Here is a 13646-nt window from a genome sequence, read left to right as displayed (position 1 = left end):
GTCCTCATGTAGCAATTACCAGAATAAACTTCGTTAATAGCCCGGCCGGCCGACTGCATTGTCAGAGAATCAAACAGTTGATAAATTCTTTTGGAATTATTTCATAACATTATCCGTCTCCACCACAGAAACTAATGCCACATATAGGAAAGCTATCTATCCGTGAAGGCGAGACAAGATGTATATCATCTTCAGGCAGTCGTGTTTTTTTTTTTTGAACACAGTTTCACCCGTTGTAATTGCTATCTCCCATGCCTATGGACGGCACAATACAACAGTAGGAAAGCAATATGGATATTCTCAAGAAAAGCAACTATTGTGCCCTCAACAACTTGACAAATTCTTCCACGATGCCATCTGGAACACCACCCATTCCCTCCAAAACTTTCAGATCGCTCTTCATTGTTTCCTCATTGGTGGTTCCGTTCATTATTGATACTCCTCCACCATTCTCCCATTCCCTCCCAAGAGACAAAACAAGTGCATACAACGCCTGCTCTTTTGTCCAACCTCTCACTTCAGCGAACCCATTAACCAATTTAGACCTCAGCAGTCCTGGGTTCGCCGTCAAGGTCCAGAAGCTCTGATAGACCAGCCCATGCTCCTTACAAAAGGCCAAAACCTGAGTATCGTATCCCGTCGCTTCGTGGAATCGGTTCTGTACAATTGATGGCCTAACATTTATGGCTGGGCTGCTGTAGAGTGCTGAGAGAATGGGAAAACCGCAATTTGAGATCCCAAGATGACGAACTTTGTGCGGGACAAACTGTTCAAGGCTTTTCCAGGCCTTAATTGTGTCTTCCAAAGTCTGCAATGGTGAGTGTAGTAGGACCGAATCTATATAATCCACGTTGAGATTTTTCAAGGAAGTCTCAACTGATTGCTTGACCTGTGCGCTGAGTGGAGCTGTCGCGTCGTAGGGGGTGTTGCTTGGGTCCTGCCCATTGGGAGGGGTGTATTTGGTCTGTATATAAAGGCTAGAACGATCCACTATGGAGTTTTCCTGGAGATAATTGAAAAGGCCCTGGCCCACCAGATGCTCCTGATAATGTTTCGGCTGGCAAGCAGTGTCAATGCCAGTGAATCCATGAGAGAGAGCTGCTTGAACAAGAGGGGTTGTTTTGTCTGCCTTCCAAGCAGTTCCATACAGGAAAAGAGGATGACTTCGTCCACTGGGGAGTGTTAAAACAGGACTTGGATCTGCTTTTGTGGTGTCAGGCATCTTGAAGGCGACTGAACGAATTGCTGGTGATAGTTTAAAGGAATAAAAGCAATTGTAGGTAAGATGTCTAGATTGGCGTGCAAGCATGTGGACAAAGATATATTTTGCTTTTGTGCTCGGAACTCGGTATTCGGGAATGGAGCGGTATATAGTTCTGTTGGGAATAATGTTTTTTTTTACTTTCAGGTTGCCCTTTCATACATGACGTAAAGGGGTAGGTACATGCACATGTACAATGTACAGTCCCAACTCGATATGCCGGAACTCAATGCACCGGATCCCTTGCTGTCCCGTACGAGATCCTCCAAGAATATTATTTTTCCCACTGCAAAATCAATTTGCTATCCCGGATTTTTTGCTATTCCGTACGAAATCCTTAGAATATTGGCAACCCGGCATATCGAGTTGCGACAGTATGTACCTACATACGCTTAACCGCGGCATGGCCAATTATAACCCTGACCCTAAGGAGGTCTCCAAAAATAATTGAAAAGCATTCCCAAGACGATCTGTCCTTTAGTTCTCTTCCCAACGAATCTTCATCTGGCCTTATCAAGGAATTGCCTAGGTCTTGAAAGGTTGTTTTTTTCTTGGCACCCCGGAGCACTGTACTGCTTGCTGTCTCTACTACATGTATGTACCTACATATTATCATAAGAAAAGCAATTTTTTACAGCTGAGTACTCAGGTCGCTATCGGCGGTTGAAGATTCTATACGCTCGTAGGGATTTCCTGGGGAGGGGTTGCGATAGTTTGGTATTCATGCGTAACTGCAAAAGTATAGCTTCATGGATTCGCACTCGGGTATCCTGGCCACACTTGCAGCGATTCTCGATTACTTATAACTTAGAACTCCCGACTTGCTAGGTAGTAGATCACTATCGATAACAACGGTATATGCCCCATCCCCGCAGTCTCCAGGTCTCAATTGGTGGGGTTGGCTCCGTCGGAGGTCCGTATATTTGGGAAAATACACCCGTAAGTGTAGATCTGGAGTTCGGGGTAATTCTTTATTCTGGCTACCAAGACTTCCTGCTTCCGAAGGTTCGAATGAGTGCCTGTCACCAACTAATACAATATTACCCTTAACCTGCCCGTTAACATAATGATTCGAGCTGTTACTCCGTACCAATTTTCCATAGGGCCAGGGTCACACCTAATTATAGGCATTCTCGTGTAAAGTATCCTGATTAACGATGCCCACAGAAGCTTTTAGAGTAAATGCTCAGCCCTGGAATACCACACATGTGATATGGATCAAGCATGTATAATAATATGTATCCTGCAAGCCCAATTTCTTCACACACCCTGTCATTATCGTCATAAAAGCACACCTCAAGGATCCGAGATGTCGGAAACTATGCTGGAATGATATACAGCCAATGATAATCAGCACGCTAAGACCTTCCTTTCGATTGGCCATGTGTCAAGGTGCCGCTCACGATCAGCTGCCAATGACCAGATACTCGTATCAGAGCAAGAAAGTGCCGTAAGGGCTGCTACTAAGAGATGCATATAATCGATCCTTATGCTTTGATACGTTTGACTGCATGACGTACCCGCTAAGCAGGCACGTGCAGGAGCAAAACAAGGCTGGTTTCGGGGGAGGTCTCCAATCATGAGCTTTCAAGGCGACACTTTGGATTCATGAGTCAGAATAGACTTCCCCACGAATGAGCATGCCATAAAGGGTCTGTACGACGAAGTTGATACAGATAGGGTACCATGACCGGGGATGCGAAGCAAAGCATCGAGGTGGCAGAGTCGATCGGTCTACAGAGAACACTATAGGTTGTATTTCTGTTATCGGAAGCATCGAAGAGACAAAGATAAAGGAAAATCTAATTGTCTATGTGCGCAGTCTGGTAGGCAACAAAGTTGGCATCAATGAGAATGCGCATGAAGATACAGGTGATGTTTACACACCCGTGGAAGTCGAAGGTGTCAATCCGCGAGGCGAAAAGTCGTTTTGCTGGAGATTGCGAACCATCCATCTATCACTTTCTATTCTTTGGTGCCTGTGTCAAGCAGCCCACAGGAAATGGGTGTATGTATTCTATGCAAGTTTGCCTGAGTGTTGAACAAACAAACACACGTGATGGCGTTAGTATCAACATCCAACAACATATGAAACAAGGCTGCATTCATAGTTAATCACTCGATAGGAGGACCGAAGGAAATATAGGTCGCCTTCTTTAAGTTCCTATGATGCCCTAGACGTTTAATGACCTAATAAATGAAGATCAGTACACACTCATACACACGTCCACGAGATTAAACACCATCGTGCACGAAACGGTCATGTTTATTAGGTTAAAATTGCCAGAGAGAAGTTCATTATCCAGACTCATGCAGAGGTTTTATTCTGGGGCACATACTCTACGAAGCGCTATCACACGCTGTATATTCACACTGGCTGGTCAGGTGTCAGATCAGCAAGGACCCATGTATTTCCAACAGCCCAGGAAGCTAAATCAGAGCCCTGACTGCTTAAATTATCCTTTATCGTAAAGGTCCAAAGCCTTAATCTTGAGATAGTACGTCAGCTGAATCGTAAATAACAAATTCTGGGGAGAAATCGAGATGTAAACAGAAGGCTTCCAGACCCATGTACTTGACACACATAACTCCAGGTCTTTGGATAATCATGCCTAGTCACTCGCTGAGATGATTGTGCAGATGAGTTGACTCTGTCCGATCGTTTACGTACTATTGATATTTATCGTCGCAGGTCCAGAAATTTTTTGGCACAAGCGCTTGTACCCAGGCCTGTGTATGTACGTAGAAAGTAATTCGCCAAGATAAGTGTTACGGCTACGAGGACGTAGCCGTATCTGAGGCATATTTTAAAAGCCTATGAGAGACTGATGATGGTGTGGTATGTATGCCTAAATCAAAGCTCCACGTATTGAAGCAGCACAAAGTGGAGGTTCCAGTAGACAAGGTCACAGGTGATGACGGTTCTCCCTGCCTCGGGCTATCCCAAGATTTGGCCATAACATTGACGGTGTTTCGGGGTAAGTAAGTATATCTAAATGTTTAGAGGCCAGTGTCGACCTCGTATATATATGAAGTACACTGCTGGTGTATGGTGTAATCATTTTCTGGGACACCTATAGGTGTGAGTTTTAAAATCAAGTCGGTAAAGTTTCCACAACACTAAGTAGGTACATACCTCGTAGTAGAGAAGTTCAAATTATGACAAGAACATGGCATACGCCACTCGGGGATGAAGGAATTCAATTGACATCCTAGATCGCCAAGGTGATGTATATGTAGGATGGTGCAAAGACGTCAACAAGATCAAGAAACAAGGGCATTGGATATTTGCCTGTGAACCGATGAGCACGTCGCTGGGCGCAGCCTTTATACCGGTAGCTCGCCAATCGGTACAAGATCCTTCATGCCTAAATTTGAACGTAAAAAAAAAGAGCAAGAAGAATACTCTGAGATATACACTTTATGGAGCTTTAAATTTATCGTATTATGATGTACATGTAGTTAGAGCAACGCTAGACAACATGACTTAGGTACCACCTGCTGACGTACACTTCTTCCCTACTCTACATCCTGGGTTAGTACACTCTAGGGTACATACAAGCAAAATACATGTCTGTGTGTGGGTAAAAATAGAGTTTTTTGGAACTAGCACTACATGTGTATATTTAGAGTTAGCACCACACGTGTATATTTGGTACTACCATACAATTTTGCACTGCACTAAACCCCCCGCCCTCGATAGCAGAAATACAGGCATCATATCGCAGTTTTAAGTTTACACTCAATATCAAGTGCATATTCCAGGAACAGTGACTCCCTGGTATAGATTCTCTTGTCGCACCAAAGAATGACTCTAACTGGCTGCACCAGGCTTTTCCGTCGACGTGCACGGCCCACTACTCTAGAGTTGCACTCGATACCGGCACTTAGGGCACATCTTAAAGCTCCTCGCCAGGCACAGAAGTGAAATTATGATGAGGATAGAAGGTGCAATCAACCTATCAGAACCTTGGAGTATTTTTTTTTTTTTTTTTTTGGGTCATCATTGATGTGCTCATCCCCTGAATCCGCGTCAGCGCCTTATCCAAAGTGTTCTAACTAGAGTACATGTACCTACATGTATGTATATGTATACATATAAATCTTTGAAAGAAAAACATACATACACGCATGTGTGTCTCCACAATTAATAATCACCGGGAGTTCCCAGCTAGAGTACTTGCTCCGCCAAAAGAATCATTGATACCGCCGGTCATATACTCGAATTCGAGCGATACAAAAACCGCCCTAAGAAAGCACGCAAATCATCACATGTATACGTATTGCTGATACACCTCCTCGTATTCTCAATACATGTGTGTATATACATGTAGTGCATGTATATACTATACTCAGGCGGGTTGGAGCTGGCCCAGGAAGTAGAATAATTGCTCTATAATCAGGCGGTTTTATAAACCAAGCTGAAGTATATAGGTAGGGGATAGGGAATTCATATTCATCATAGTACTACATCACTAACGTACATGTACTGGTAGGGTTATCCACGCTTCGAGTTAACGTAGTCGATATATGTACTTATGTACATGTATGCATATATATATATATAGAGTACATGTATTCATACATGTACATGTAATTACGTGCAACCATGATTACATTGTAGATTTGTAGTTCAGAACCATTGATATACGTAAAATAACCGTTGATATACGTAAAATCAGCCTTGCATCCTCTCTTTGTGCGATAATGTTGATATGAGATTTCAATGGTCAAGGAATCGATGACAGCCTACAGTGCTTACATCAAATTATAAAAAGCAGCACCGGATTTGCTGCGCCCCAGTCTTTCTGCTAAAAAGCTTGATACATGTACATAGCTACATGTAGACAGTAGATCTAGTTCTCGTATGGTTGTGCGTGGCCGTTACACTCTCGTGTCTTCCCCCCCCCCCCCCCCCCCTTATTTTCAATAAACCTAGGTACATGTTGTCGTAGCAATTCTAAAACGAGTACGTGTCGCCTGTGTAGGTTGCTGTCCGGTGTCTTGCTGTATTTCATCCTGACTCGAGGCTGGTCTTACGGAAGGCGCCTGATCAATAGCGGTTAGCCGCTCCGATAGATCGGTCAATCTAGATTTTAAGTCCCCGCGCGGAATTGGTGTGTTCAGCCTTGTGCCTGGCCGCTCATAGAGTATGTACCGGCAGGTATCATTGGGAGGAGGACTTTGCAGAGACAGTCTTCGCCCAGTGCTTTTGTGGAACGTGATGATTTTCAGTCGGGTAAAAAATCATAGCCGAAACATAGTTATACATACTCTCCGCGAGTATATAATAGCTCGTATAGAACGTGCGGAGCTTTCTCAAGGTCCCATCAATCGCTCCTAGCTAGCTAGCTATAGTATCATGGTTCGTCTCACACTAGGACTTCTGGCCCTTGCCGCAATCGTATGCGACTTTACTGTATCTGCGATTCTCCCGAATCCCAATCGTCGTGTCCGCCGACAAGCAAGTAATTGTTCTATTCCGGTAGATCCCGCAATAAAGGCACCGAAACCAAATCCTTGGCTTCCATTCTCGAGAAATGAGACAGCTACACTTCTCGAATGGCTCCATGCTCCAGCTCAAGGGCTCAATTTGACGGTGTATGCAAACTTCACCCCTTGGGATAACCGTGTCGGGGTTACCGAGCTCTTGATTCCGAACAAGACAGATATTTTGAATTATTTGGAAGGCGGTCCTGCTCCAGTCCGGTATGCGCGCGTTGAACTTTACTATGGCGCCACAGAAAACCCATATACTGAAGACTACATCGTAAGTACTTATCGATATGTATTGAGATTGTTAGAAAGAACTTATCTGCATGTAGCCGCATGCTAACTGTTGTAATCTCAAGGTTGGTCCTATTCCCGTTTCGGAAGCAACAACTATCAACCCTCTGAACTTTATATACAACAAGGGCAATGGCAAATCACCTGTCTATGCTGCCGATTACGCACTCCTGTTTCAATGGGTCGAATCAATTGGGATGCAAATTTCTGATATCACGATGGCTATTCTTGGGACGGTATGCTACTTTTATAATCCTGGCGGTGCACCTACTTTATTTACAAATTTCCTAACTGATATTGGCTGGGCTTAGGACCTAAACACATCTCGTATCATAGCATCGGACCCTAAACAAGAGGATGGTAGGACTATTGTCTGGGCGCAATATGGGATCTATCCTACAAGTGGATATGATAGCGGGACTCTCCTCCCACAGGGCCTTTTCTTGAAAACCGGTAAGAGATCTCTCTCCACTCATGCATGAGAATATAAGGAAGTTTCAGCCCCTCATTCGTCAACTCAAAATAAATAGATATCACTGGTCGGAAACCGGAAGAATGGAAACTTCTCAATATCTTTTATGATAATATTCTATATGATGGAGTTGATGAATTCCGCAAAGCTTGGGAAACTCCCGGGTTCAACAAACTTACGAAACAAGTCGATGGAAACTGGACACACACGGGAAGATCTAGCACAGGAGAAAGTATCCCGCTAGATGAACGGGCGCCTCCAATCTCGATCCAGCCCGAAGGTCAAAGATTCAGTGTCGACAAAGATGAAAATTATGTCAAATGGATGGATTTCGAGTTTTATACCGGCTTTAGTCGAGATCTAGGGGTAACACTCTACAATATCAAGTACAAGGGTAAGCGAATAATATATGAGCTTGGGCTCCAAGAAGCGATTGCGCACTATGCCGGGAATGATCCCATGCAAAGCAGAACGGCATACCTGGATAGCTATTACGGATTTGGCCCCTACGTGTTTGAGCTATTACCAGGATACGATTGCCCAACCTATTCAACATTCCTCAAGACCTCGTACAGTGAAGCTGGCTATTCATTTACCAATAAAGACAGCATCTGCTTGTTTGAGCAGGATGCGGGATATCCTCTCCAACGTCATACTTCTCGCGATTTTATAACCGTCACAAAGAATACAGTATTTACACTCCGATTCGTTTCAACAGTTGGCAATTACGATTATAACTTTGACTATAACTTTTACCTTGACGGGAGCATTGAGGTGAAGGTCAGAGCATCTGGATATATACAATCGGCTTTTTATGCCAATAACGAGGATTATGGCTATAAGATTCATGATGCTATATCAGGCTCTATGCACGACCATGTCTTGAATTTTAAGGCTGATATTGATGTGCTTGGAGTGAAAAATACTTTTGAGAAGGTCGCTATCGTCAGCGATACAGTAGAGTAAGCCTTTTTTTTCTTCTTTTCCTTGGCAATTTGTTGCTTTTTAAACTAACATCTGTCGTAAGCTATGTGTGGTCACCCATTCCTCGTAATACTATGCGTCTCGAGCGATCTTTTGTTGAGAATGAGGATGATGGGAAAATCAACTGGCCAACGAACGGTGCTGCAATGTACGTTGTTGTCAACACCGATGAGCCCAACATCTATGGAGAATATCCTGGCTACAGAATCCTCCCGGGTAACAATTGCAAAACAATCTTCTAATCACGAACGATATCTTCTAACTTGAATACCATTACAACAGGTTCTGGAACCCCAATTCATCTTACAATCCAAAACTCGTCAAATCTGCTCAATTCCGCCGAGTTTGGAACGCACCATCTCTATGTTACCAAGCAGAAAGACACAGAACCCCGTTCTGCTGCCGCCGCGAACTCAATGAACCTTGGAGATCCACTTGTAAACTTTGGGAAGTTTTTTGATAGCGAATCGTTGGCTCAAGAAGACATGTGACTAGCCCTGTTGAACTCTGCCTGAAAGCCAAGAATTCTAACCGGGAAACAGAGTTGTTTGGTTCAATTTGGGCATGCACCATGTTCCGCATACCGGTAAGCTTCTCATATTTACTCACATCCTAAAAACAACTACCATTACTGGAGATACGAGAAAATCTGACGATATTATTTTGCTTTCAAGGCGATCTCCCGAATACGGTATTCACGACCGCACAGTCCAGCGTTTTCCTTTCACCTCATAATTATCTCCTCGGAGATCCGTCTCGATTTACCTCTCAGCAAGTAGAAGTGAGATTTACACCCGGGGTCGATAACTCGGCTGTTGTAAAAGATGCCCCATCCACACCGAAATGTTTAGTAGTAGACATGGTATTTTTACCCCACCACCATCCGACCCGGCCCCGTTAACGAAAGGCTGACGTGACTTTAGTCTCCAATGTTTCCTGATTTCAGCACTTACCAGGGCGGAGAGCAAACCCGGAAATTCCCCTACACCGATGAGGTGGACCCTAATGCTTCGGACCCCTGATGGAAAACACTAAATTGCGAAGTTCCTTGTTAGCAAAGGTGCTATATCGAGATCATCTGCAGAAGGTCTTCGTAGATTATCACTGGCTCATTAAAAGATATCATAACAAACTACTTTGGTGTAGCTCTCTTTTGTCTCATTTTCATAGCTAGCAATATTAAAACTAAATTTATATCTCGCAAAGTCTCCTGAATGGACCCAAGAAGTGGATGATTACAAAAAAGACCTTATCACTTACCTTATCGCTCTCCTAAAAGCACAAACCCGAAAGAAAGAAAAAGAAACGCGACTGGGAAGAGAACTGGAAAACGCCATTGAACGATGCCCCGCAGCCTATCCCTAACCCTGACAAAGTCTCAGTGCAAAAAAAAAAACGCCCACATGAAGCTGTGGAAAAGCTTCAAGCATAGATGCATGCCAAAATAGTTGAAGGAGGCTATGCTATGAAGATACATACATGGAGATAGAATATGAGTTGGAAGTCCTCGCAAGGATTAATATTTATAGGATAAGTACCGAAATTCAAGTACCTCCTACCTTCTTTTTTAGCTTTATCCACAAACTCTAAGCTTTTCAGCTCGCTTAGCGATTCAAACGTCTACTGTATGTGAAGCACTAAAGATGAGCTGTTCTAGCACAAGAAATTATCAGCAGAAATCTGTATTACTCTTCTGACCAATGTCGGTGCCATATACCAATTATGTGTTGGCAGCTCTACAGCCCTTCCCGTGAGCTTACGAGCGGCTGCCCTTGGAATTGGGTAGATCTATCTCCGTCGGCTACCGGGGGACCTACATCTCATGAACAAGATATCGTTAGTACCAAATGACCTGATAACATTGGTATTTTTGGACAGTAACCCCACAGATTGTATCCCTGTACTTGAGGAGTAAAAGAGCTTAAGATTGGAGCTTGATAGACTATACGATAATTCATTTGATTGGCCCTAATATTGTAGCTGCGGGGGGCCCGTTTGGGTCACAGGTTATCACTCGCCAACCGTTGCTGTTATTGTAGCGATTGACGATCGTGCCTGGTAAATTAACCTGAGGGGAACATATCATAAATATTATGTAAACTGAGTTATGATGATATCCGGGTTGTTTACCTTGGATTCAATATTATTCGTGGACACGTTACGGATATGATTAAACGCTCGACTTATCATCGATGACCCATGGTATTTTCCCTGCTTTATTAATTTCGATGTTTTTCTTTTCTTTTTTCTTCTCTTTGTCAATAGATGATTAGGGATGGATTCAACTGACGACATGCCATAATGTACATTTATTTATTGGGTAAAGGGCAGCACACGGCAATCCCCATGAAACCAGAAATACACAGCCGAAGGCCTACGAGCATCTGTGTACGGCTGAACCTTTACATACACGAGCATGAGTGAGTAGCCGCCCGCGCGGCCGCACAAAGCGCAATCGAAGCTGGCAATTGATGGATGCATCCTAAGCCTGTTATTTTGGGCGTGTAAGCTAAGTAAGTCAAGAAGCTATTGAGATCTTATTTTTGTCTCTCCTCCACATTCCATCGATCTTCTCAACAGGACTCAGACTCATCGCAAATCTTCTGTGCAGCCCTTGGTCCTCACCCCCGCAAAAGCTTGGGTTTGCAAAACCATTAAAGTGCAAAGACCCAAGCTCTCTGCAGTGCAATACAACCGCTGATGGTACATACGGTACATATGTATAGATTGGATCTCTGGTCCGTTCTTCTGGCCTTGCAGTAGCTCCGAGACCTGCAGAAGGGAAAAAATAAAGTTCAATAACTAGGCCGCCTGCTGATGGGACCTATCACTAACAAGTGTGATATATGCAGCTAGTATTTACTCCCCCACCATCACAACCTCAACCCACCTCGATGGTTCTCGGATCATCTATGTACTCTACCTAGTATTTACTGGGTGCAGGTTAATATGTAGGAAGAAAGTTCACTTTTTTTAGAAGCCTTGCTGCTTTGCGTGTTCTGATGCCTCAGCTGAGTTAGACCATTTCCTTTTGTGTCAGCGAGGCCTCAATACATTTTGCTTTTTTCAAAACGGTTAATGGCGATAATACATGCAGATATGTCAGCTCATTGGCTGAAATTGTCTCGCAGATTAGCTTGAAGTGGAGAAAACTGTCGAGTACGTGGCGGTCAGACGCATCCAACCTCCAATGATTTTAGCAATGGTCGAGAAGCCTTGTACAACCACACTTTTGGCACTAAACTCTGTGCCGGGGTGGTTTGGGTTCGATTTCAAGGCGAGGCTGAAAGATTGCAGGTCATATCTTGCCCAAGATCTCTTATAACAACGGCAACATCAGCAGCTGCCTTCATCCCGTTATTCTTGGAGGAACCAGAGCGAAACTCTATCTGACCGACACCGCAGGTTTATCACAGACACCGATATCATCCCATAATGACTAAGGCTTGGGAACGCGAGAAGACACGGATGCATGAGCTGTAACTGCCTTTCCCCTCCGTGTCCTTTTCAATAGGCGGGGTTAATGTAATGAATTTCGAAACTGACAATTTTATGTAAAGATATATGGTACGGGGGATGAAGTTATCCCAAATGCAACTAGTCATGCGCGAGCAACATAATTTTCTTGCTAGGTATGAAGACAGAGACAGTTTTTGCACCTCCCTACTAGCACCACCACCACCGCCCCACTACCAACTCTCCCAATCCCACACGAAACCTTATATATTTAGGATCAGAATGCTAAGTTAAAAAAAGCGAACGAGCATACAAACAGAAATTCAAAGAGTGGAAGTGGTTCAAAAAGACACCGGTAAACATCAACTCCTCCTCCTCCTTTGTTGAGGATTTGCATCTGTGGATCTCAAGCTTATTCTATAAATAGCGTAACTCGGGTATAAGTTTAGAAAGCATGGGAGTTCCTGTTGAACCACCACTTGCCACTACGAGGCAATACAGGGTACAACATACCCATCATATACCTCGACACTCAAGCTCGAGTCCTGTGGATAGCCTAGGGAATCACCCTGGGCAAATGTCTACAACGAATGCATATGGAGGATTGGGTGTTAACTCAGACCATGCTGGCTATTCAGACTCTCAGCACACGGTATTAGGGCTAGGGAACATGCACGGTTCGGTGCAACCTATTGTTCGATCATCAGAAAACTACGTTTCGATATCCTTACCACCAGTCTCTGATCTAATTCCTATCGAGGAAGGTTTAAAGGAAAGCGTACGATCAGCCGCCCTGCTGCTAGACTCAGGGAAGCTTGACGATGCAGAGACATTCCTCGAACATGCTATAAAGACCTTACAATGGCTGCGAAACTGCCGGTAAGGAATGAAAATGCGCTACATTGAGACGCGTAAAGATTTCTGGGAGCGAGTCCAGGGACGATGAGGGCGGATGCACTTTTGACGAATTTTCACAGATTTATCGGTTATCAAAGTTTTGTGTTTGGGTTTTTTGGAAGGAGTTTGGTTTTGGGTTAAGGGGAAAAATTATACATTCGCTGGTGTCTGGTTTAAGATAAATACGTTCGCTATATTTTTTTTATTATATCAAACGAAATGAATGAATGAAGTCTGTATGGTTAAGATACATTGTATAGAAGTTAAGCTCATTGCTGGACATTTTCAATAAAGTCAATCGTTCTCTCGTCATCAGTTGATAGCGACATACGGCTATATCTATGTACGAGTGATACTTAGTGGGGTCAATCATTGATCTGGAGTAGTCCATGATCTACAAATTCAAAGAAGCTAGCCCAGTTGGTATTTTGCCTAAATCAACTGATAAGGATAGTCGATTCAACTGAGTGATCTCTTGTGACTACGCTTAGCTAGTCTCGGTGTTCGGCACTTGTTTTCTTGGAAGGCTAGGCATAGTTGTGTGCCTAGAACGTGGGCTTAGCACAGGCGAGTGATATCCTATGAACGCTACAATTACTGACTTGGCATCGCAAGTAGTATCTCCTTTTATGAACACGGTCCGTTGGTTAGTGGAGAATACAGGGGTACAATATTCCAACCGCGAATCTCGCTTTGGTACACAAGATGGGATGCTGTCGGACGAATTTAGAACTACTCCTCTCACGCTCAATCTCCTGTCACATAAACCAGCATCACGTGCATTGGCAT

General features: G+C 43.8%; 3 protein-coding genes across 3 annotated transcripts; 2 read left to right on the top strand and 1 right to left on the bottom strand.

Moving 5' to 3' along the window:
• Positions 1 to 313: 313 nt before the first annotated feature.
• Positions 314 to 1309, bottom strand: H6S33_011916 (uncharacterized protein; the record flags this gene model as incomplete). The annotated part of the gene is made up of 1 exon (XM_044843270.1): positions 314 to 1309. The coding sequence occupies one exon, from the start codon at positions 1307 to 1309 to the stop codon at positions 314 to 316; it is 996 nt and encodes a 331-aa protein (XP_044695584.1).
• A 5314-nt stretch (positions 1310 to 6623) lies between these two features.
• H6S33_011915 (uncharacterized protein) lies at positions 6624 to 9526 on the top strand (the record flags this gene model as incomplete). Its single annotated transcript, XM_044843269.1, has 9 exons — positions 6624 to 7031; positions 7114 to 7284; positions 7360 to 7501; positions 7579 to 8482; positions 8548 to 8720; positions 8787 to 8991; positions 9047 to 9090; positions 9179 to 9366; positions 9428 to 9526. The coding sequence occupies 9 exons, from the start codon at positions 6624 to 6626 to the stop codon at positions 9524 to 9526; spliced, it is 2334 nt and encodes a 777-aa protein (XP_044695583.1).
• Positions 9527 to 11939: 2413 nt separating this feature from the next.
• Positions 11940 to 12843, top strand: H6S33_011914 (uncharacterized protein; the record flags this gene model as incomplete). Its single annotated transcript, XM_044843268.1, has 4 exons — positions 11940 to 11983; positions 12065 to 12136; positions 12261 to 12315; positions 12388 to 12843. The coding sequence occupies 4 exons, from the start codon at positions 11940 to 11942 to the stop codon at positions 12841 to 12843; spliced, it is 627 nt and encodes a 208-aa protein (XP_044695582.1).
• Between the last annotated feature and the right edge of the window lie 803 nt (positions 12844 to 13646).

This window comes from Morchella sextelata, assembly GCF_020137385.1.
Source record: "Morchella sextelata strain SCLS chromosome Unknown scls_7, whole genome shotgun sequence".
Lineage (NCBI taxonomy): Eukaryota > Fungi > Ascomycota > Pezizomycetes > Pezizales > Morchellaceae > Morchella > Morchella sextelata.
This window is presented reverse-complemented; position numbering and strand designations above follow the sequence as displayed.